This window comes from Chelonoidis abingdonii, chromosome 17 (assembly GCF_003597395.2).
Source record: "Chelonoidis abingdonii isolate Lonesome George chromosome 17, CheloAbing_2.0, whole genome shotgun sequence".
Lineage (NCBI taxonomy): Eukaryota > Metazoa > Chordata > Testudines > Testudinidae > Chelonoidis > Chelonoidis abingdonii.
This window is the reverse complement of record NC_133785.1, coordinates 22,569,172-22,583,267: the sequence shown is the minus strand read 5'-3', so window position 1 is coordinate 22,583,267 and position 14,096 is coordinate 22,569,172. Positions and strand designations below refer to the sequence as shown.

At 41.9% G+C, this 14,096-nt stretch overlaps 2 protein-coding genes across 8 annotated transcripts in view; one reads left to right on the top strand and one right to left on the bottom strand.

Annotated features, from left to right (window-relative positions):
• Positions 1–493: 493 nt before the first annotated feature.
• Positions 494–10,303, bottom strand: MBD4 (methyl-CpG binding domain 4, DNA glycosylase). 4 transcript variants are annotated; one of them, XM_032784255.2, is made up of 8 exons: positions 10,105–10,303; positions 7,883–8,143; positions 6,388–7,277; positions 5,726–5,800; positions 3,671–3,805; positions 3,195–3,344; positions 2,592–2,695; positions 494–797 (listed from the first exon to the last, which is right to left on the bottom strand). In XM_032784255.2, exons 1-8 carry the CDS (start codon positions 10,140–10,142, stop codon positions 720–722), a joined length of 1,731 nt encoding a protein of 576 aa, XP_032640146.1. In that variant the 5' UTR covers positions 10,143–10,303; the 3' UTR covers positions 494–719. The 4 variants fall into 4 exon arrangements, with proteins under 4 accessions (XP_032640146.1, XP_032640147.1, XP_032640145.1 ...); XM_032784256.2 differs by lacking the exon at positions 10,105–10,303 and adding an exon at positions 9,954–10,069 and having other exon boundaries at positions 621–797; XM_032784254.2 differs by lacking the exon at positions 10,105–10,303 and adding an exon at positions 9,658–9,791 and having other exon boundaries at positions 621–797.
• Positions 10,304–10,900: 597 nt separating this feature from the next.
• IFT122 (intraflagellar transport 122) overlaps positions 10,901–14,096 on the top strand; it is a 48,979-nt gene continuing 45,783 nt past the window's right edge. For all 4 annotated transcript variants that reach the window (XR_004374205.1, XR_004374206.2, XM_032784251.2 and 1 more), the window contains exons 1-4: positions 10,901–10,980; positions 12,514–12,580; positions 13,280–13,364; positions 13,913–13,991. Coding sequence is in view for 2 of the 4 variants with exons in the window: in XM_032784251.2 (XP_032640142.1) it covers positions 10,940–10,980; positions 12,514–12,580; positions 13,280–13,364; positions 13,913–13,991 (272 nt within the window). In the remaining 2 variants the exon portion in view is untranslated. The remainder of the gene's footprint in view (positions 10,981–12,513; positions 12,581–13,279; positions 13,365–13,912; positions 13,992–14,096) is intronic.

Here is a 14,096-nt window from a genome sequence, read left to right as displayed (position 1 = left end):
TCCCCCGCCCCAGCCCAGAATCCCTTCCTGCAACCTGAACTCCTTATTCTGGCCTCACCCTGAGCCATCACCCCCTCTATCCCCCAACCCCAATTTTGTGAGCATTCGTGGCCCACCATACAATTTCTATTCCCAGCTGTGGCCCTCGGGCCAAAAAGTTTGCCCACTCTGGATTAGATCCTTAACTAGTAGCTTCTATAGGATCAGGCCCTTAGCTTGCAAAGTTAGCAATGGCAGTTTGAGTTCTAAGGACCTGCCCTCTTCTCTTCTGGGATCCTTTGACTTGATTACTCACAAGTAGTCAAACAAAGGGAGTTGGGTGTTTCTATCCCATCACTAGATAGAAGGTCAGAAGCAATACTTAAGTGGCAAAAGAAACAATTGATAACACTTAGATTTCTATGGTAAGGTAGCATGGTATTAGTTAGGTGAAAGTATGATATCACTTTAGTGTTTGCAGCACTGAGGAATGGCCAACTATTAAAATAACTTATTTAAAATTTATTTTAAAATATCAATATTTATCAACTTTTAATTACAATGATTATGTGGGTTTGAAAACACGTTAAACACAATCAAATATTGGAATTAAGCACTCAATGATCAGAACTACAAATGTGTAAAGAGAATAGGATGTTTCCATTTCATGTGTACGTATAGCCAAGAGCGAGGTGGTAAGTACAAAAAAGTGAAGCTATATAAAAACATATCTGCATTTTTCAATTAAGACTCATTTTTTCATGGTTTTCCCAGAGCCATGCTTGGTATGTATTTAACTTGTGATCTTGTGGATGTACCTGAAAGAGAAGGAAGGCATTAGAACTAATGTTTTTAATAAAAATGATTTCTATAAAAAAAAAATTCTTGCAATACTGAAATAACTGCCTGGAATATCTCCACCCCCAGCTTGGAGCCTACTTTATAGTTTAGGGTTATTACAGCATGCTGATATGAAAAAAAGACCTAAACGTGCATGCTCCTGAAATGTGGGAAATAGTACTGATCAGGAATGAAACATCAGTTGCATCAACTGAGAAGGCAAGTCACGCAATAACCTTGCTAAGTGGAGTACAGCTGCTGTTTCAACAATCTGTAAACAAGAGAAGAGCCTAGTGAGGATTTTGGGTTGCAGAAGAGGGATGAGAGGCAAGTCAGAGCAGATGCTATGCTCTTGCAGACAAATAAAATAGAGGGTACCCTGACACATCACAAAGACCACTACCATTACCAAGATGGGGAAGAGAAACATAAAAGGAAATAAAGGGGGTGACTGTTGTGTCAGACTGACAACATCCTGTAATATCCTGGATAAACCTTATGGAATTAAGCTAAACTTTACTGAATAAGACTTAATACCTTTTGGACTCCATTAAAAATTAAAATGTATATACTTTCTCTAATAGGAGGAAGATGCTAATGTATTTCCTTCATTTGCAGCCCTTTGAAGCTACTCCCCGCAGGGCTGAATTTCCAGTTGGGCACAGTAGGCATGTAGCTAGGGGCACTGGTGTTCTAGGGGAAACTTACCTCTCTAAAATTGTGTGCAAGAGACAGGTCAGCTGTAGGCAGGGGGGCGCTGAAGATGCTGTGTCTAGGGGTGCGTAAGGTATAAATCCAGTCCTGACTCCCCTGGGAGAAGTATGCATATACTAATTCAAACTTGATTTTCCATGAATGAAACAAACCAAGTGTTTCTAGATAAATATCCTGTTTATAAACTGGCTCACAGCCTTCTTCCTGACTCAGCAAAAGGACAGGATCTCTAGTCCGTGAAGGGCCCCAATCCTCAGAGGAGTGGAAGGACTTGGCCTATTGAGGCCCTACATGATCGTGTGCTCTTTTGAGCTGAAGCTGCGATGAACCTGATCACAAAAGAAATCCTTTTGATGGGGTTTGGAAGGTCTACTCTAGCCAGAACCCATGTTAGTGTTGGCGTGGTCTGTGGTAAGCCTATTAGCATGTAGGTTCTTGTATGGTTTTTACAGTTTTCTCTATAGTGTTTTTAGTTTAAGGGAAAAAAAATAAGCTTGCATAGAACCGTGTGGTAACTTGTAACTACTGACAAACACTCTGTTATCAGTTTCTGAAGAAGAAGCAAGCAGGCGTGCTTGGGCAGCCTGCCTCTGCTGGCAATAACACAGCGAAAGGCAGGGAACTGTGCAGCCTGAAAATACTCTGGTCACAAGAGAGAGAGAGACAGACGCAGGTCTCCATCCAAGACAGGCAATGGCTGGGAGGCTGGAAGCCTGAGTAGTGGGTGCCCTTGTTGGACCACTGAGGGGAAAATACAGGTGCAATTGCCCTGAACTGAGACAACTGTCGCTAGCCTTTAGGTGCCTCCTTGCACACCCAGGCACAATTGTAGGACTAGCTCTTGGAGCTATTCACATCAATATGGACTTACAGGATCAGACCCATAAACAATACAGTCCATGAACACTTCTTAATTAAAGTTGACAGATTATTTCTACTCCATTTTATTTTTAATCCACGATTATATAGGGCTTGATCAAGGTCTAACAAAGTCAGTGGAACCCAATGCGTTCCATGAGCAGTGGATCTGGCCCTTAGAGAATGAGAGCATCACTTACCTCCTTCCATTCATTGATACAGAAGATTCTGTATGAATCATTGCCATACTTTCCAATCCCATGCAGCTCAATAGGATACCTCCATTGCTTGGTCAGATACTCATCTAGAGAATATAACCCCATACTAATATGTAGACAAATGTGCCACAGAAAATATTACAAGAAAACATTGGTACTCACTGCAGAACTGGAAAAATCCTGATTTTTACATTAAAACATCCAAATCTCCAGTTTAGAGTCTTTTAAACACCACAATTTTAACTAAATGTATTACATTAGTAACAGGTGAAAAGGGAATTATTTCTAAACAAATCTCACTATGGAAGGCAGCTTTAAATGACTACAGAGCAAAATCTACACAGTAATATTTTTATTTTACACGTTAAAATACAGAAAATACTGTAGCATCTCATTGCAAAACAATCAACCTTGTTGATACTAATGAGGTTTTTAATTCTGATAGTCATCTCAAACCAGGGCCTGCTCCTCCATTGTTCTATCTTTGGAACATTGAAGGAAAATCACAGAGCTGGGGTTTATAATGCCACTTTCTTAACTGACATCAGTTTAGATCGTTCTACAGACATATTCAAAAGAAGCTACCTGAAAATTTGATAATGGTCTTCGCTCTGAGTTCGTAGAGGCCAAGAGGTTTAAGCAACTCTGACATTTCTTTCCAGTCTGCAGTTCTTGCTACCTCAGGGGAAGGATATTTCTCCAGAAACTCCCAGAGCACAGGTATTGCCATCTTACCTAGGCAGAGATAATATGCTCTGAACAGAAAGGCTGTACAGTAACTTCCTCTATGTGACTATCCGAAGTGTGCATTCTGAATGTTGTTGATGAGGAAGATGCAAATTATTTAAAGTTGTTTATACTAATATACCTTAGATATAGTTTATTTAATCCTTTCAATATTGTAATGAAAAACTTAGTAGCTAAAGCCCTGATCTTTCAACAACAATCCCTAACAGCCACATCAGATCCAAATTCAGCATTTACATAAGCTGATGCAACTCACAGACCATGAAACTAGTATGTAGAGGTTAAGCTTCATATCATATCATATACCTATTTACCTGAGGTCTTATTGAGAAATATGGTGGCGATGAGGAGCTTCCACGGATCATGGAAGAGTGTTTCTTGGACCAAATTAAATGGAGATCGAGGAGGAGTCCATTTCCTGAAGGCCTTCCTTCTTGGTGGGCTTGGAGCTACATACACAAAGATAATAGGCAACACTTTATTGAGCAGTAAAAGGTTGATTTCTCCCTCTCCCATTCTTTTAAGAGACATTGGAGCAGACTCTCCCCCATGCTCCCACTAGCACATGGAGGGAGGGTAGAGAGTTTATTACTCTTGTGTTATGACACTGCAGGGGCCACTGGGGCCCTGGCACAGGTTAGGCTAGCCCCATGGGCTGCTGTAATTTGCTCCTGTATTTCTATGGGCACAGAATTGCCAGGACAAAGGTCTGCCCAAGCCATACTCACCCTCATTCCAACCCCAGAATGCCTCCTGCACCCGGGGTCACTCTGAAGATAGTATAGAACTAGCCTGACATCTGGATGTAGAGGTTCCCTGTAACTGGGGCTGTTCTCCGGGGAGAAGGTGCCTTACAGATACCATAAATTCCCACTGCATCAACTAAGTACAGAGCAGGCAGCAGATGTGTGGGTTTCACCTCTGACACAGAATAACAGCCTTAATAGGTAAAAAGGTAGCTCTTTCTCAGAGCCCATTCAATCTGCAGCTTTCCGGCTTTGGTAGTATCATAAGCATTCCCAAATCTGGACCTTAGCGTCCAGAAATCTGGGTGCCTGCATGAACCCCTCTAAGCTGAATTACCAGCTTAGATCTGATCTCGCTGCCACCAGCCAAGAATTTCCAGTGTCTTGGCTCACTCTGGTCTCCCCAAAATCTTCCCTGGGGGACCCCAAGACTCAGAAGCCCTGAATCTTACCACAAAGGGAAAACAACCTCCTCCCCTTGTCTCCTCTTTATCTCATCCCCAGCTCCCCCTCCCTGGGTTATCCTGGGCGATACTGTACTTAAACTCCTTGAATTACAAAACAGAGAGGACAATTCACCTTCCCCCCTCTTCTGTCACGACCAGAGTTTCTCTCTGGTAACTGAGAGTACTGATGCACCTCTTTACAAGTCACAATACAAGAAGCAGTCTCCTCTTTCACAAGAGGACCATAATCAAAGACAGAAACGAAAAGATTCTCTCTCTCTTCCGTATAGCTCCTTCGGCCCTGGGGACACTAGGAGAGTTAACACAGAGAGAGCTTTTCCTCCTCCCCCTGTTCTCTCCTTTCCGCACCAATTCCTGGTGGGTCAACAGGAAACAAAAAATCAACAGGTCTTAAAAGACAAACTTTTAATAAAACGAAGTAAAGATAATAGATAACAGTATTTCGTCTGTAACCTAGATGTCTAAGATACAGGGCTTTCCTTATAGAAAATGAATAAACAATTAGAAAAGGATTAAACACTTACCCCCCCCCCTCCACAAGCACAACCCATACAATTTAAAGTCTTTAGCCAAATACACATAAAGACTCCACCAGCCAGATACACAGATGCAAATACAGCAAAACAATTTAAAAGACTATACTTTTGCTACCTTGTACTTACAACTGGGAAACAGAAGATAAGAAAGATTGGAAATAGATCCTCTCATAGCTGAGAGAGCACAGAACAGACAAAGACCCAAGACCAACAAAAACCCACAAAATCCCTCCCTTAAACTTTGAAAAATCCGGTTTCCTGATTGGTCCTCTTGTCAGGTGTTTGGTTCTCTTTGTTAACCCTTTACAGGTGAAAGAAACATTAACCCTTAGCTATCTGTTTATGACAGGTAGTCATCAAGAATGCCAGTTAATGCAAAACGTGATGGTGGTTTGTGTAATATGGACACCCGTCTGCTAGGTTTAAAGTAAGACAACAAAAATCCTCTCACATAGGCCATAATGCAGCCATCAGGTGATAGTCCCTCTCAGATTAGTAATGACCAGGTATGGATTTGAGCTACTGATATAAAAGTGAAAGGCTCCATACCCCTTTGCTAATCTCTTAAGCCTTTCAATCCCGTCAAAACACAGCTTTCTTTCCCATAGAGAATACTATACCTTCTTTACTGTATTTACTAGAAAAATATGGACTGGTTTTCCTTCTCTCTACTTGTGTTCTTGGGAGACAGTCTTCTAAAAAGAAAAAAAATACCTGTATGTAAATAAGAATTAGTTCCACTCTGATATCTATCAATATTTCAGCATCTGTTTAAAAAAAAAAAAACCTCTTCAAATGACAAACCCTCAACAAAAGTAATCATATCTCAGTGAGTCAATGGATGCTGCACAGATATAACTGAAGGCAGAATCAATGTACTATTATACTAACCTCAGAATGAAGTTAAACAAGGTTAGTTGTATTTCTTGAATCAAAACCTGGCCACTTTTGCAGTAACTTAAGTTAACTGATATATGGAGAGTAGTGATCATTGCTACATTAAATCAGAGAAAGTGATGGTGTGATTTCTAATTGTGAATAAATCCACTTCCTTGGCTTGAACTGGTTGGTTCATAGCACTCAGCTACTATAATATCTGATGCTCTGTATGGTAAATATGATAAACAGATTAGACAAACTCCAGGCAAGTAGATTTAGAAATTTCTAACCATACCCAGTCATGGAGTAGGCAGGCCTGAAACAAACACTCTTTTTTTGTAATTAGTTTGGAAGTATTCCTGATGGAATTTTAGAACAGTGCTCTGCTCTGAAATGTATATACCTTGCAGAATTTTCACTGATGTAAAGCTTTTCTTGCCACAAGGCTGTGAAATGCTAATGTCTGTTTCAGTGCTAGGTTTGAAATCCTGGTTATCCGAATGCACCCAATCCTTCTCTTTTGCAAACGCACTCAATCCTTCTCTTTCTGCAATGTTCTTGTCAGAGTTTGTAGCAGCTGCATCATCAGAACTCTTCTCTGCATATCCTAATTGTCCCATGGTTCTTGACTCTGTTTCTGAGAGAGCAGTTACTGGTCCAAGAGGCATCTCTGATTGTGATCCTGAAGTCATTATTTCATCCTTTGAAAGTGTGTTTGCTTTTCCAATATCTGTGGGGTTTAAGTTCTGATTGTCTATTCTACCTCTATCAGAAATACAAACATCTTTCTTTCGCCGGAATTTTTTGATTTGGCTGCCCTCAGCCTCTTGATTATTACATGATGCTTTTCTCTGCCTTTTATTTTGGCTGTGATCTGGATTCCTCTTTTCTGAGCCCTTTCTAGCTTTCTTAATTTGAGCCCTTCTTCCAACTGCTCTTTTTTCTTTGGCCTTTATGCAACAGTCCTTTGGCTTAATGTCTTTAATGACCAAGTCCTCCCTGCCCTGCAGATGGATGGAAATGTTTTCTAGCTGTTCATTACTGGTCTGTAACTCCAAAACTTTAAATTCTTCTTTATTACTTTGCACACTAAGATCTTGCGCTTTACTGTTACATTCTTTATTCTGTAATCTTGGTCCCACAGCTTCTGCACTGAATCCTTTGGCTCTTGATCGAGTTTTGCTCTGAACAGGAGCAGTAAAGTCAAAATCTTCTGGTTTAAGAACAGTCTCTCCATTTTTACTAAAATACGCCACAAGTGCACATCTGGATCTTAACTTTGCTCCTTGAGGACTATGAAAAGAAAGAAAGTTAAATGATCAGTGGTTACAGTCTTCATTCCTTGCTCTTAAAACAAAACAAACAAAACTTATATTTCTGGAAAAAAAAAAAAAAAGCCAAAAATGTTAGTTGAATTTTTCCAAAAAATAATCTAGCTCAATATTTTTTAAAAAGGCTGAATAATATCTTTTAGACAAGCCTTCTATTAATATTTGATCAAAAATGTTCATACAAAGAACTAATTTGCAAGTAATAATACTTTATACTTTCATTTAAATATCCTGAAGTATTTTACAGCCTCATGCTACCCTTATGAGGCATGTAACTATTTTTATTTACAGATTTCCATATTATTAATATGAAGTACCAAGAAGTTAAATGACTTGCCCTAAGTCAGATTCAAAGGCTCCTGAAATCAACAGGAGTCTATGGACTTCAGTGGGTTTTGGATCAGTCCCAGACTAAATCTGTGTGAGGACTGGAAGAGAACAAGGACACTTGACTCCTAGGCTCTGTAACACTTACTCTCCACTAAGCAACCAGTAGAATGAGTCTGTGACATACACTGCTTTTACTTACTATACAGATTTAATTTCAAAAGTTGCATCAAATATTACCTGATGAAATAAACATCATATTTCCCTGCAGTTTTGCCTGATTGTCGTTGCTTTGTGATCTTCTCCCATCCATCTGGAATGTTTTTGAGACATCTAGAAGCCACTTCTGACACAGCAGCTGCATCTTCTTTGCACTGGAGTGTGTTTTCTGCTATGGTCTCAGTACCTTCAATCTGTAGACCAAAATATTCTCTTGTTTCTGTCACTAATTCTTTCCCCTCTTCTTGTGTGTTCTTTCCAATTGGCATGTCACTCTTATCACTGAAAGTAAATGTAAAATAAAATGATAGAAATAGACCTGTCTGGAACTATTCATAACTACAATACTTCAAGACCTGCAGAGATTTAGGGAAAAAAAATAAGTGAAAATATGAAGGTATCAGCTGGCCTGTTGCAAATATTTGTGGACTGTTATGTGTGAGACCTTGCCTCTTGTTCACTGGGACAGTAGGTGCTGCGAGAGCTATGGAAACAGCATGATCAGCCTCTCTTCCATGTGGAACAAAAATATTTGCAATCTATACTATGTTTTACATATTGGACTTCAAGTTAAACATGAGGAGTGCTTTGTCTTGTATTTCATCAATAACCATACAGAAGATCATAGTCTGGAATATAAATATGTGACTTTGCATTGTATATAACGGGGATTGGCAGCCTTTGGCATGCAGCCTGTCAAGGAAAGCTGCTGGCAGGCTGGGATGGTTTGTTTACCTGGAGCATCCACAGGTTCGGCCGAGAGCAGCTCCCACTAGCCACAGTTCGCAGTCCCTGGCCAATGGGGGCTGCTGGAAGCGGTGGCCAGCACATCCCTCGGCCCACGCCGCTTCTCGCAGCCCTCATTGGCCAGGGATGTCTAACTGTGGCCAATGGGAGCGGAGAGCGGCCGAACCTGCGGACGCTCCAGGTAAACAAACCGTCCCAGCCTGCCAGCAGCTTTCCCTGATGAGCTGAGTGCCAAAAGTTGCCGATCCCTGGTATATAATCTCATGCCATAAACAAACCACAGTAGGATGTTACCCTTTAAAAGTAAGCTTCCAAGTGCATTTTTCATATTCTTTATTTCTTTGAAACATAAATGGTCACTTTAATTAGAGCCCACATACATAAGTAACATACCATAACATATACATTAGTAGGGCTGCCACTTGGTAGCTTTTGAACTGCCCTGGCTGATTTTTGTACTGTACTGTCTTACCAGTTTAATGTGTGGGGAAGAGGGGAGGGACATGTTAGAGTGCTCTACAATTCACAACCCCAATTGTCTGGACTGTGGCACCATGTTAGGATAAGGTAAGGAAAATGATAAAACAACTCAAAAATACACCTTTGTGTAAAATTGTTCTCTAAAACATTTTAGTAATAATTAGCTAGAGTAGGACCCTTTTTGCTGAGGGGGGCAGGGGTGGTTAATGATCAGTTTTCTATATCTAAGAGTTGACAACCCTATACATTGCTATCTGACTATATTAAACGTGTTATTCTGGTATGGGCTGAGGGAGGAGTGCCTCACATGCTCAACACTAACTCCTCAAACCACTTAACTGGGGAATGCCCAAGTGGAGCCTTGTCCAAGGACAGTGACTGAGCTTTGAAAAGACTGAGGAGGTTCACTCACCGCAGAGGGAGAATAATGAGGCTACTTTTGTGAATCTGTATCTCAGTTTAATCATAAAGTTGTTTATATGTCTGGGGCCACTTAAATGTTATGATTGCTAAATCAGTGCAAAATATCAAAAAATGACTCCACAGCAGTACGTCTCAGAACCTTATACCTGTTCCAATCCTCGCCCAGGGCCCTCAGCCAGCTGAAACCCAGCCCAGTGCTCATCAGCGGTAGCAGGGATAGAACTCAGATCCTCCAGTTTCAGGTCCCGCCATTCAAGCTAAATGAGAACCTCCCAGAGTGCAGCACCACAGCTGAGCAGTTCTAGTTCCAGCTGTCAGTGCCACTCTCTAGGTAGAGGCTTTGGGGCCAGCACACAACATCCCAAGAGCCAAGCTGGCAAGGAACTAAACAGGGCCCAGAGCGACAGACACACACACACACGCAGTGCAGGGTTTCACATACCGCACCATGCCCCGTGACGTCACCAGCATGTGACATCATCACGCCCTGTGACATCACCGCCCAGCGTTATGGACGACCAGTCTCAGGGAACAGACCGCGGCCTAGCCCTTCTAAAAGGCCTCTGGACCTCCTGTTGCTATAGTAACTTTACCTGCCCTCTTCTTGCCCCCGTACTTCCGGAGCCGCCATTCTGAAGAGCCTCCCATATCACGTGAGTCTGTGTGCCATGCCTGCCTCCAGTACGCACGCGCACACCTAGCATACCCACAGAGCTTCTCGCCAATATACGATCCTGCCAAGGGCGCGCAGAGGTTCTCCCGCGAGAACAGTCCCGACGCAGAACAGTGCGCATCTTGCGCATGCGTATTCCAAGCACAGTCCCCCCAGGGAGCTTCACGCTTGCGCAGTACTGTTCCCCTCGCGCAAGCGCAGTGCTCATGGGACGTAGCGTTCGTGGCGCATGCGTATTCCTGATCTAACGTTTTTGAGTTTCTATCCTTTCTCTTTCCACCTGCTGGCGTTGTGCCGGTTGAGTCTGAGCATAGGGCTTTGGGGTTAGTGCGCATGCGCGTTGCCTGGGGAGGTTGGGGGCGGTTTAATCTTGTGTAAATAAACAAACAGCAGCCAGGGAAGGGAGAGAGGCCGCGCCAGCCGTGCCGCGAGACAGCAGAGGGGGCTGCGAGAGGGAGGCAGTAACACGACACGGGCAGACATAGGCGGGGCAGGGTGAGGGGAAGAAGCGGTAGTTAGGGGTAGAGGGGGCAGGGCAGGCGGTGAGGGAGGGGTGCTGGGGGGGTAGGGCAGGCGGTGAGGGAGGGGTGCTGGGGGAGAGGGGGCAGGGCAGGTGGTGAGGGAGGGGTGCTGGGGGGCAGGGCAGGCGGTGAGGGAGGGTGCTGGGGGAGAGGGAGCAGGGCAGGCGGTGAGGGAGGGGTGCTGGGGGGGCAGGGCAGGCGGTGAGGGAGGGAGTGTTAGTAGGAGAGGGAGGGATGAGGGCCGCACTGACCTGGAGGGATAAGGCCGAACAATGGTAAGAGGCTGAGTATGGTTTATGTTTGCTATTTTCACAGCATCCCAAAGCACATTGGGCACTTTATGGGGCAAATGGAAAGATGTGGTCCCTGCTTTGAGGAGCTCATGGTCTAGTGAGGGGGGATGGCAGGGACACATTTGCCCCAGGGGAGGGTTTGGAGTGAGGGTTACTGCAGTATGGGCATGCTGATAATCTGATCAGGCATGTTGCATCTTTGTCAGTCCGTTTTTATTTAATAGTAAATATCATCAATTTAAAACCTCACGATCTTTATGAACTGGTAATGTCTCATGGGTTCTTACTGGGGTCAGGAGAGCAGAAGCCTGTGGTTTATAACCAGGGTTACTAATGTTAATGGGAGAAACATCAGATATGAGTCCAATGGGGATGGTTTAGTAAATTAAGCATTAAATATGGAATATACAGAGTTCCCAGAATCCTGAGTTGGGGGTTCCTGAGGGGTAGGGATGTGAAAAGTGGGAGGATGCAACTTTAGTCCTTCATTTAAAGAAAATAGATACATAGAATTCCAGGTAATTTACTCTCTGGGTGATTTTCCAAACTGTGGTTCTCTTTGCTCTGTGTGCACATTAAAGATCACTCCACATTTTTTTTCTAAGAATACTTCCGGTGTGCTTGATCAGACTTAACCCTTTACCCTCCCTGTGGAGGCTTTGCTAAATGAATAAGTAGTTAATTTCTCCAGGGCTGTATATACAAGTGGTAGGAAGTGGGAGAAAATGCCCTCCCGCCCCAGCCAATACTATTTTATTGTATATTGGCAACTTTTTGGTGTTCTTTATCATTGTGTTCTACTGAACTGTGCTATGATAAGATTGTCCTCCTGGAAACCAATTGTATATCTCACAAAAACTTTACTGAAGAATGAAAACAGACTATTTATTCCACCTCTCCAGCCCTTTCCCCTCCCAACACCAAGTGACAGCAAGATTAAATATGGTGCCACCTTTCTATTTTGATTGTTTCCTCATGCCATTGAACAAGAATCTGTTTTTATTATCCATATAACCATCAAAATGCATACTATAGCTTGTATATAGTTGGTTCTCATGAACTATAAGTAATATAATGTCAATAATAATGTCTGACTAATGCAAGGTTTTCCCTATTTTTTTCAAATTTTCATCCACCCATGGCCCTGCTCTTGCAACTGCATATGTATGGTCACAACGGTCTGTCTGCAAGGGTGCAGTTGCAAGTTAATGGCCTGGTCTTGCAGTTGGATCTGTGTAAGCATACTTCTGTGCCTGGACAAAGCCAGTTGCAGGATGGTGGTCTGGTTTGGAGAACTTCTTATTGCATGTGGGGAAAGCATCGTAAAGCTGTTTGGCTTCTGGAATTTTCCCCAAAGTTAGATATGTTCTGAGGTGTGTAATAAATTCTATTAAATCAAATCTTGACTCCTTTTTTATGGCATTTAAACCATGTTGGAAATAGAAAATATGTTTTCCGGGTATTGTAATATTTAGTGTTCTGTCCTTAATTTTCCCTTTTTGTCTCATTGTCCAGTATATATGATCTTGCCTTTAAACCTGATGGAACTCAGCTGATAATTGCAGCAGGAAACAGATTGCTGGTAGGAGATTGTTTACTCCTTTCCACACCATACCACCTGAATCTGAGAATAATAATGTATATTTTAAAAGACCTCAAAGTGTAGCTATCGAACATTATATAAACTATAGCAATATTTTGGGGGTCTTTTAAAATTTGTTACTACTCTCTTTAACGGGGGCTCTTTCATGTGACCTTTTCTTCGGTTTAAAAAGATAGTTTTTGACATAGGGAGGAAATGGGATTTTTTGAAACAGGCAGGCCAAGTGGGTGTCTGAAGATAGCATATGAATTGAATGACTTCCATGTAAATGATTGAGTAACATCTATTGTCCTTATATGTAATGCTTACTTCTCCGTGCACAGAAAGAAGCAAGTATGTTCTAGTATTTTAAAAGGATGCCATCAGTTTAAATTGTAGTCATTTTTAAAAGACAAGTTAAAAGTAGTTTCAGGTACTACACTTGTTTCAAAAATCTCCTTGCCAAATTTTTTCATATAATTGCATTTTCCTTTTTTTTTTAAATTGTCTCCTTTTCCTGTGTGGATTTAAATAGGGGAAACTAACTAACTATCCATCCATGAGAAATAGTGACATTGACTATGTGCAAAGTATACAAACAATTATTTTGCCTCCAATCTTGTTTAGTTCTAATTGTTCTAATACCTGTGGCGCTTGTTGAAGGATTGTGGTCTTTACATTTTCCTTTTATTGATACAGGTGTATGATACATCTGATGGAACCTTAATTCAGCCCTTGAAAGGGCACAAGGACACAGTGTACTGTGTGGCTTATGCTAAAGATGGTAGGTGACACCTCTGGGTTTCTTAGCTTCCTTGTTTGTGTTAGTTTGTAGTAGAAAGCATGGTAGTCGGCCTCATCCCTTTCTTGTTGTACATTTTAAAATTGGGAATGTTAAGGTAGTTTTAATAATAATACTTCGCATTTAAACACTGCCTTTTATCTCAGGGTCTCAAAGCCCTTTACAAATATTAGCTGCAGAAGAAAGTACCGTTCTCTGGATATTACAAACATAGGCCCCAATCCTGCAGTTGATACTACAAATAGAGACCCATGCACCCCATGAATTTTAGCGGGCCTCTGTGTGAAAGCAGAGGTCTACCGGTACAGCATTCCATTGAAGTCAGTAGTACTTCATGTGGGTGCAGAAGTGCTACCATATGGAGTCAGTAGCAGGGCTGGACCCATACTTGATCCTGTAGAGCTCAGACGTCTGCAAAGTACTTCCTGTTTTCTGTTTTGCTAAGATAAGTGTTTTTGGAGTAAAGGTGATAATTTGGGGTGTTTTGTAAACAGGTATTTTGTTTTTAAATTATTATTATTAATCCCTAGGCAAGCGTTTTGCATCTGGCTCTGCTGACAAAAGTGTAATAATTTGGACTTCAAAGTTAGAAGGCATTCTGAAATACACGTAAGTGAACCCATTCATTTCACTGGTTCCTTTAAATACGTACTTTGATTATGGACTTCTGCTGTTAATATAAGTGAGTGATGCTAGGAGAGTTGAAGGAATGTG

What these genes read in the sequence shown, in the direction of transcription:
- MBD4 (XM_032784254.2), bottom strand. Translation starts at nt 9,713, where the DNA reads ATGAGCACTGGGCTGGGTTTCAGCTGGCTGAGGGCCCTGGGCGAGGAT. An exon ending in TATGATGTTTATTTCATCAG is followed by an intron (nt 7,278 to 7,882) that starts GTAATATTTGAT and finishes TTCTTTTCATAG; the next exon opens with TCCTCAAGGAGCAAAGTTAA. An exon ending in GACCATTATCAAATTTTCAG is followed by an intron (nt 2,696 to 3,194) that starts GTAGCTTCTTTT and finishes TATATTCTCTAG; the next exon opens with ATGAGTATCTGACCAAGCAA.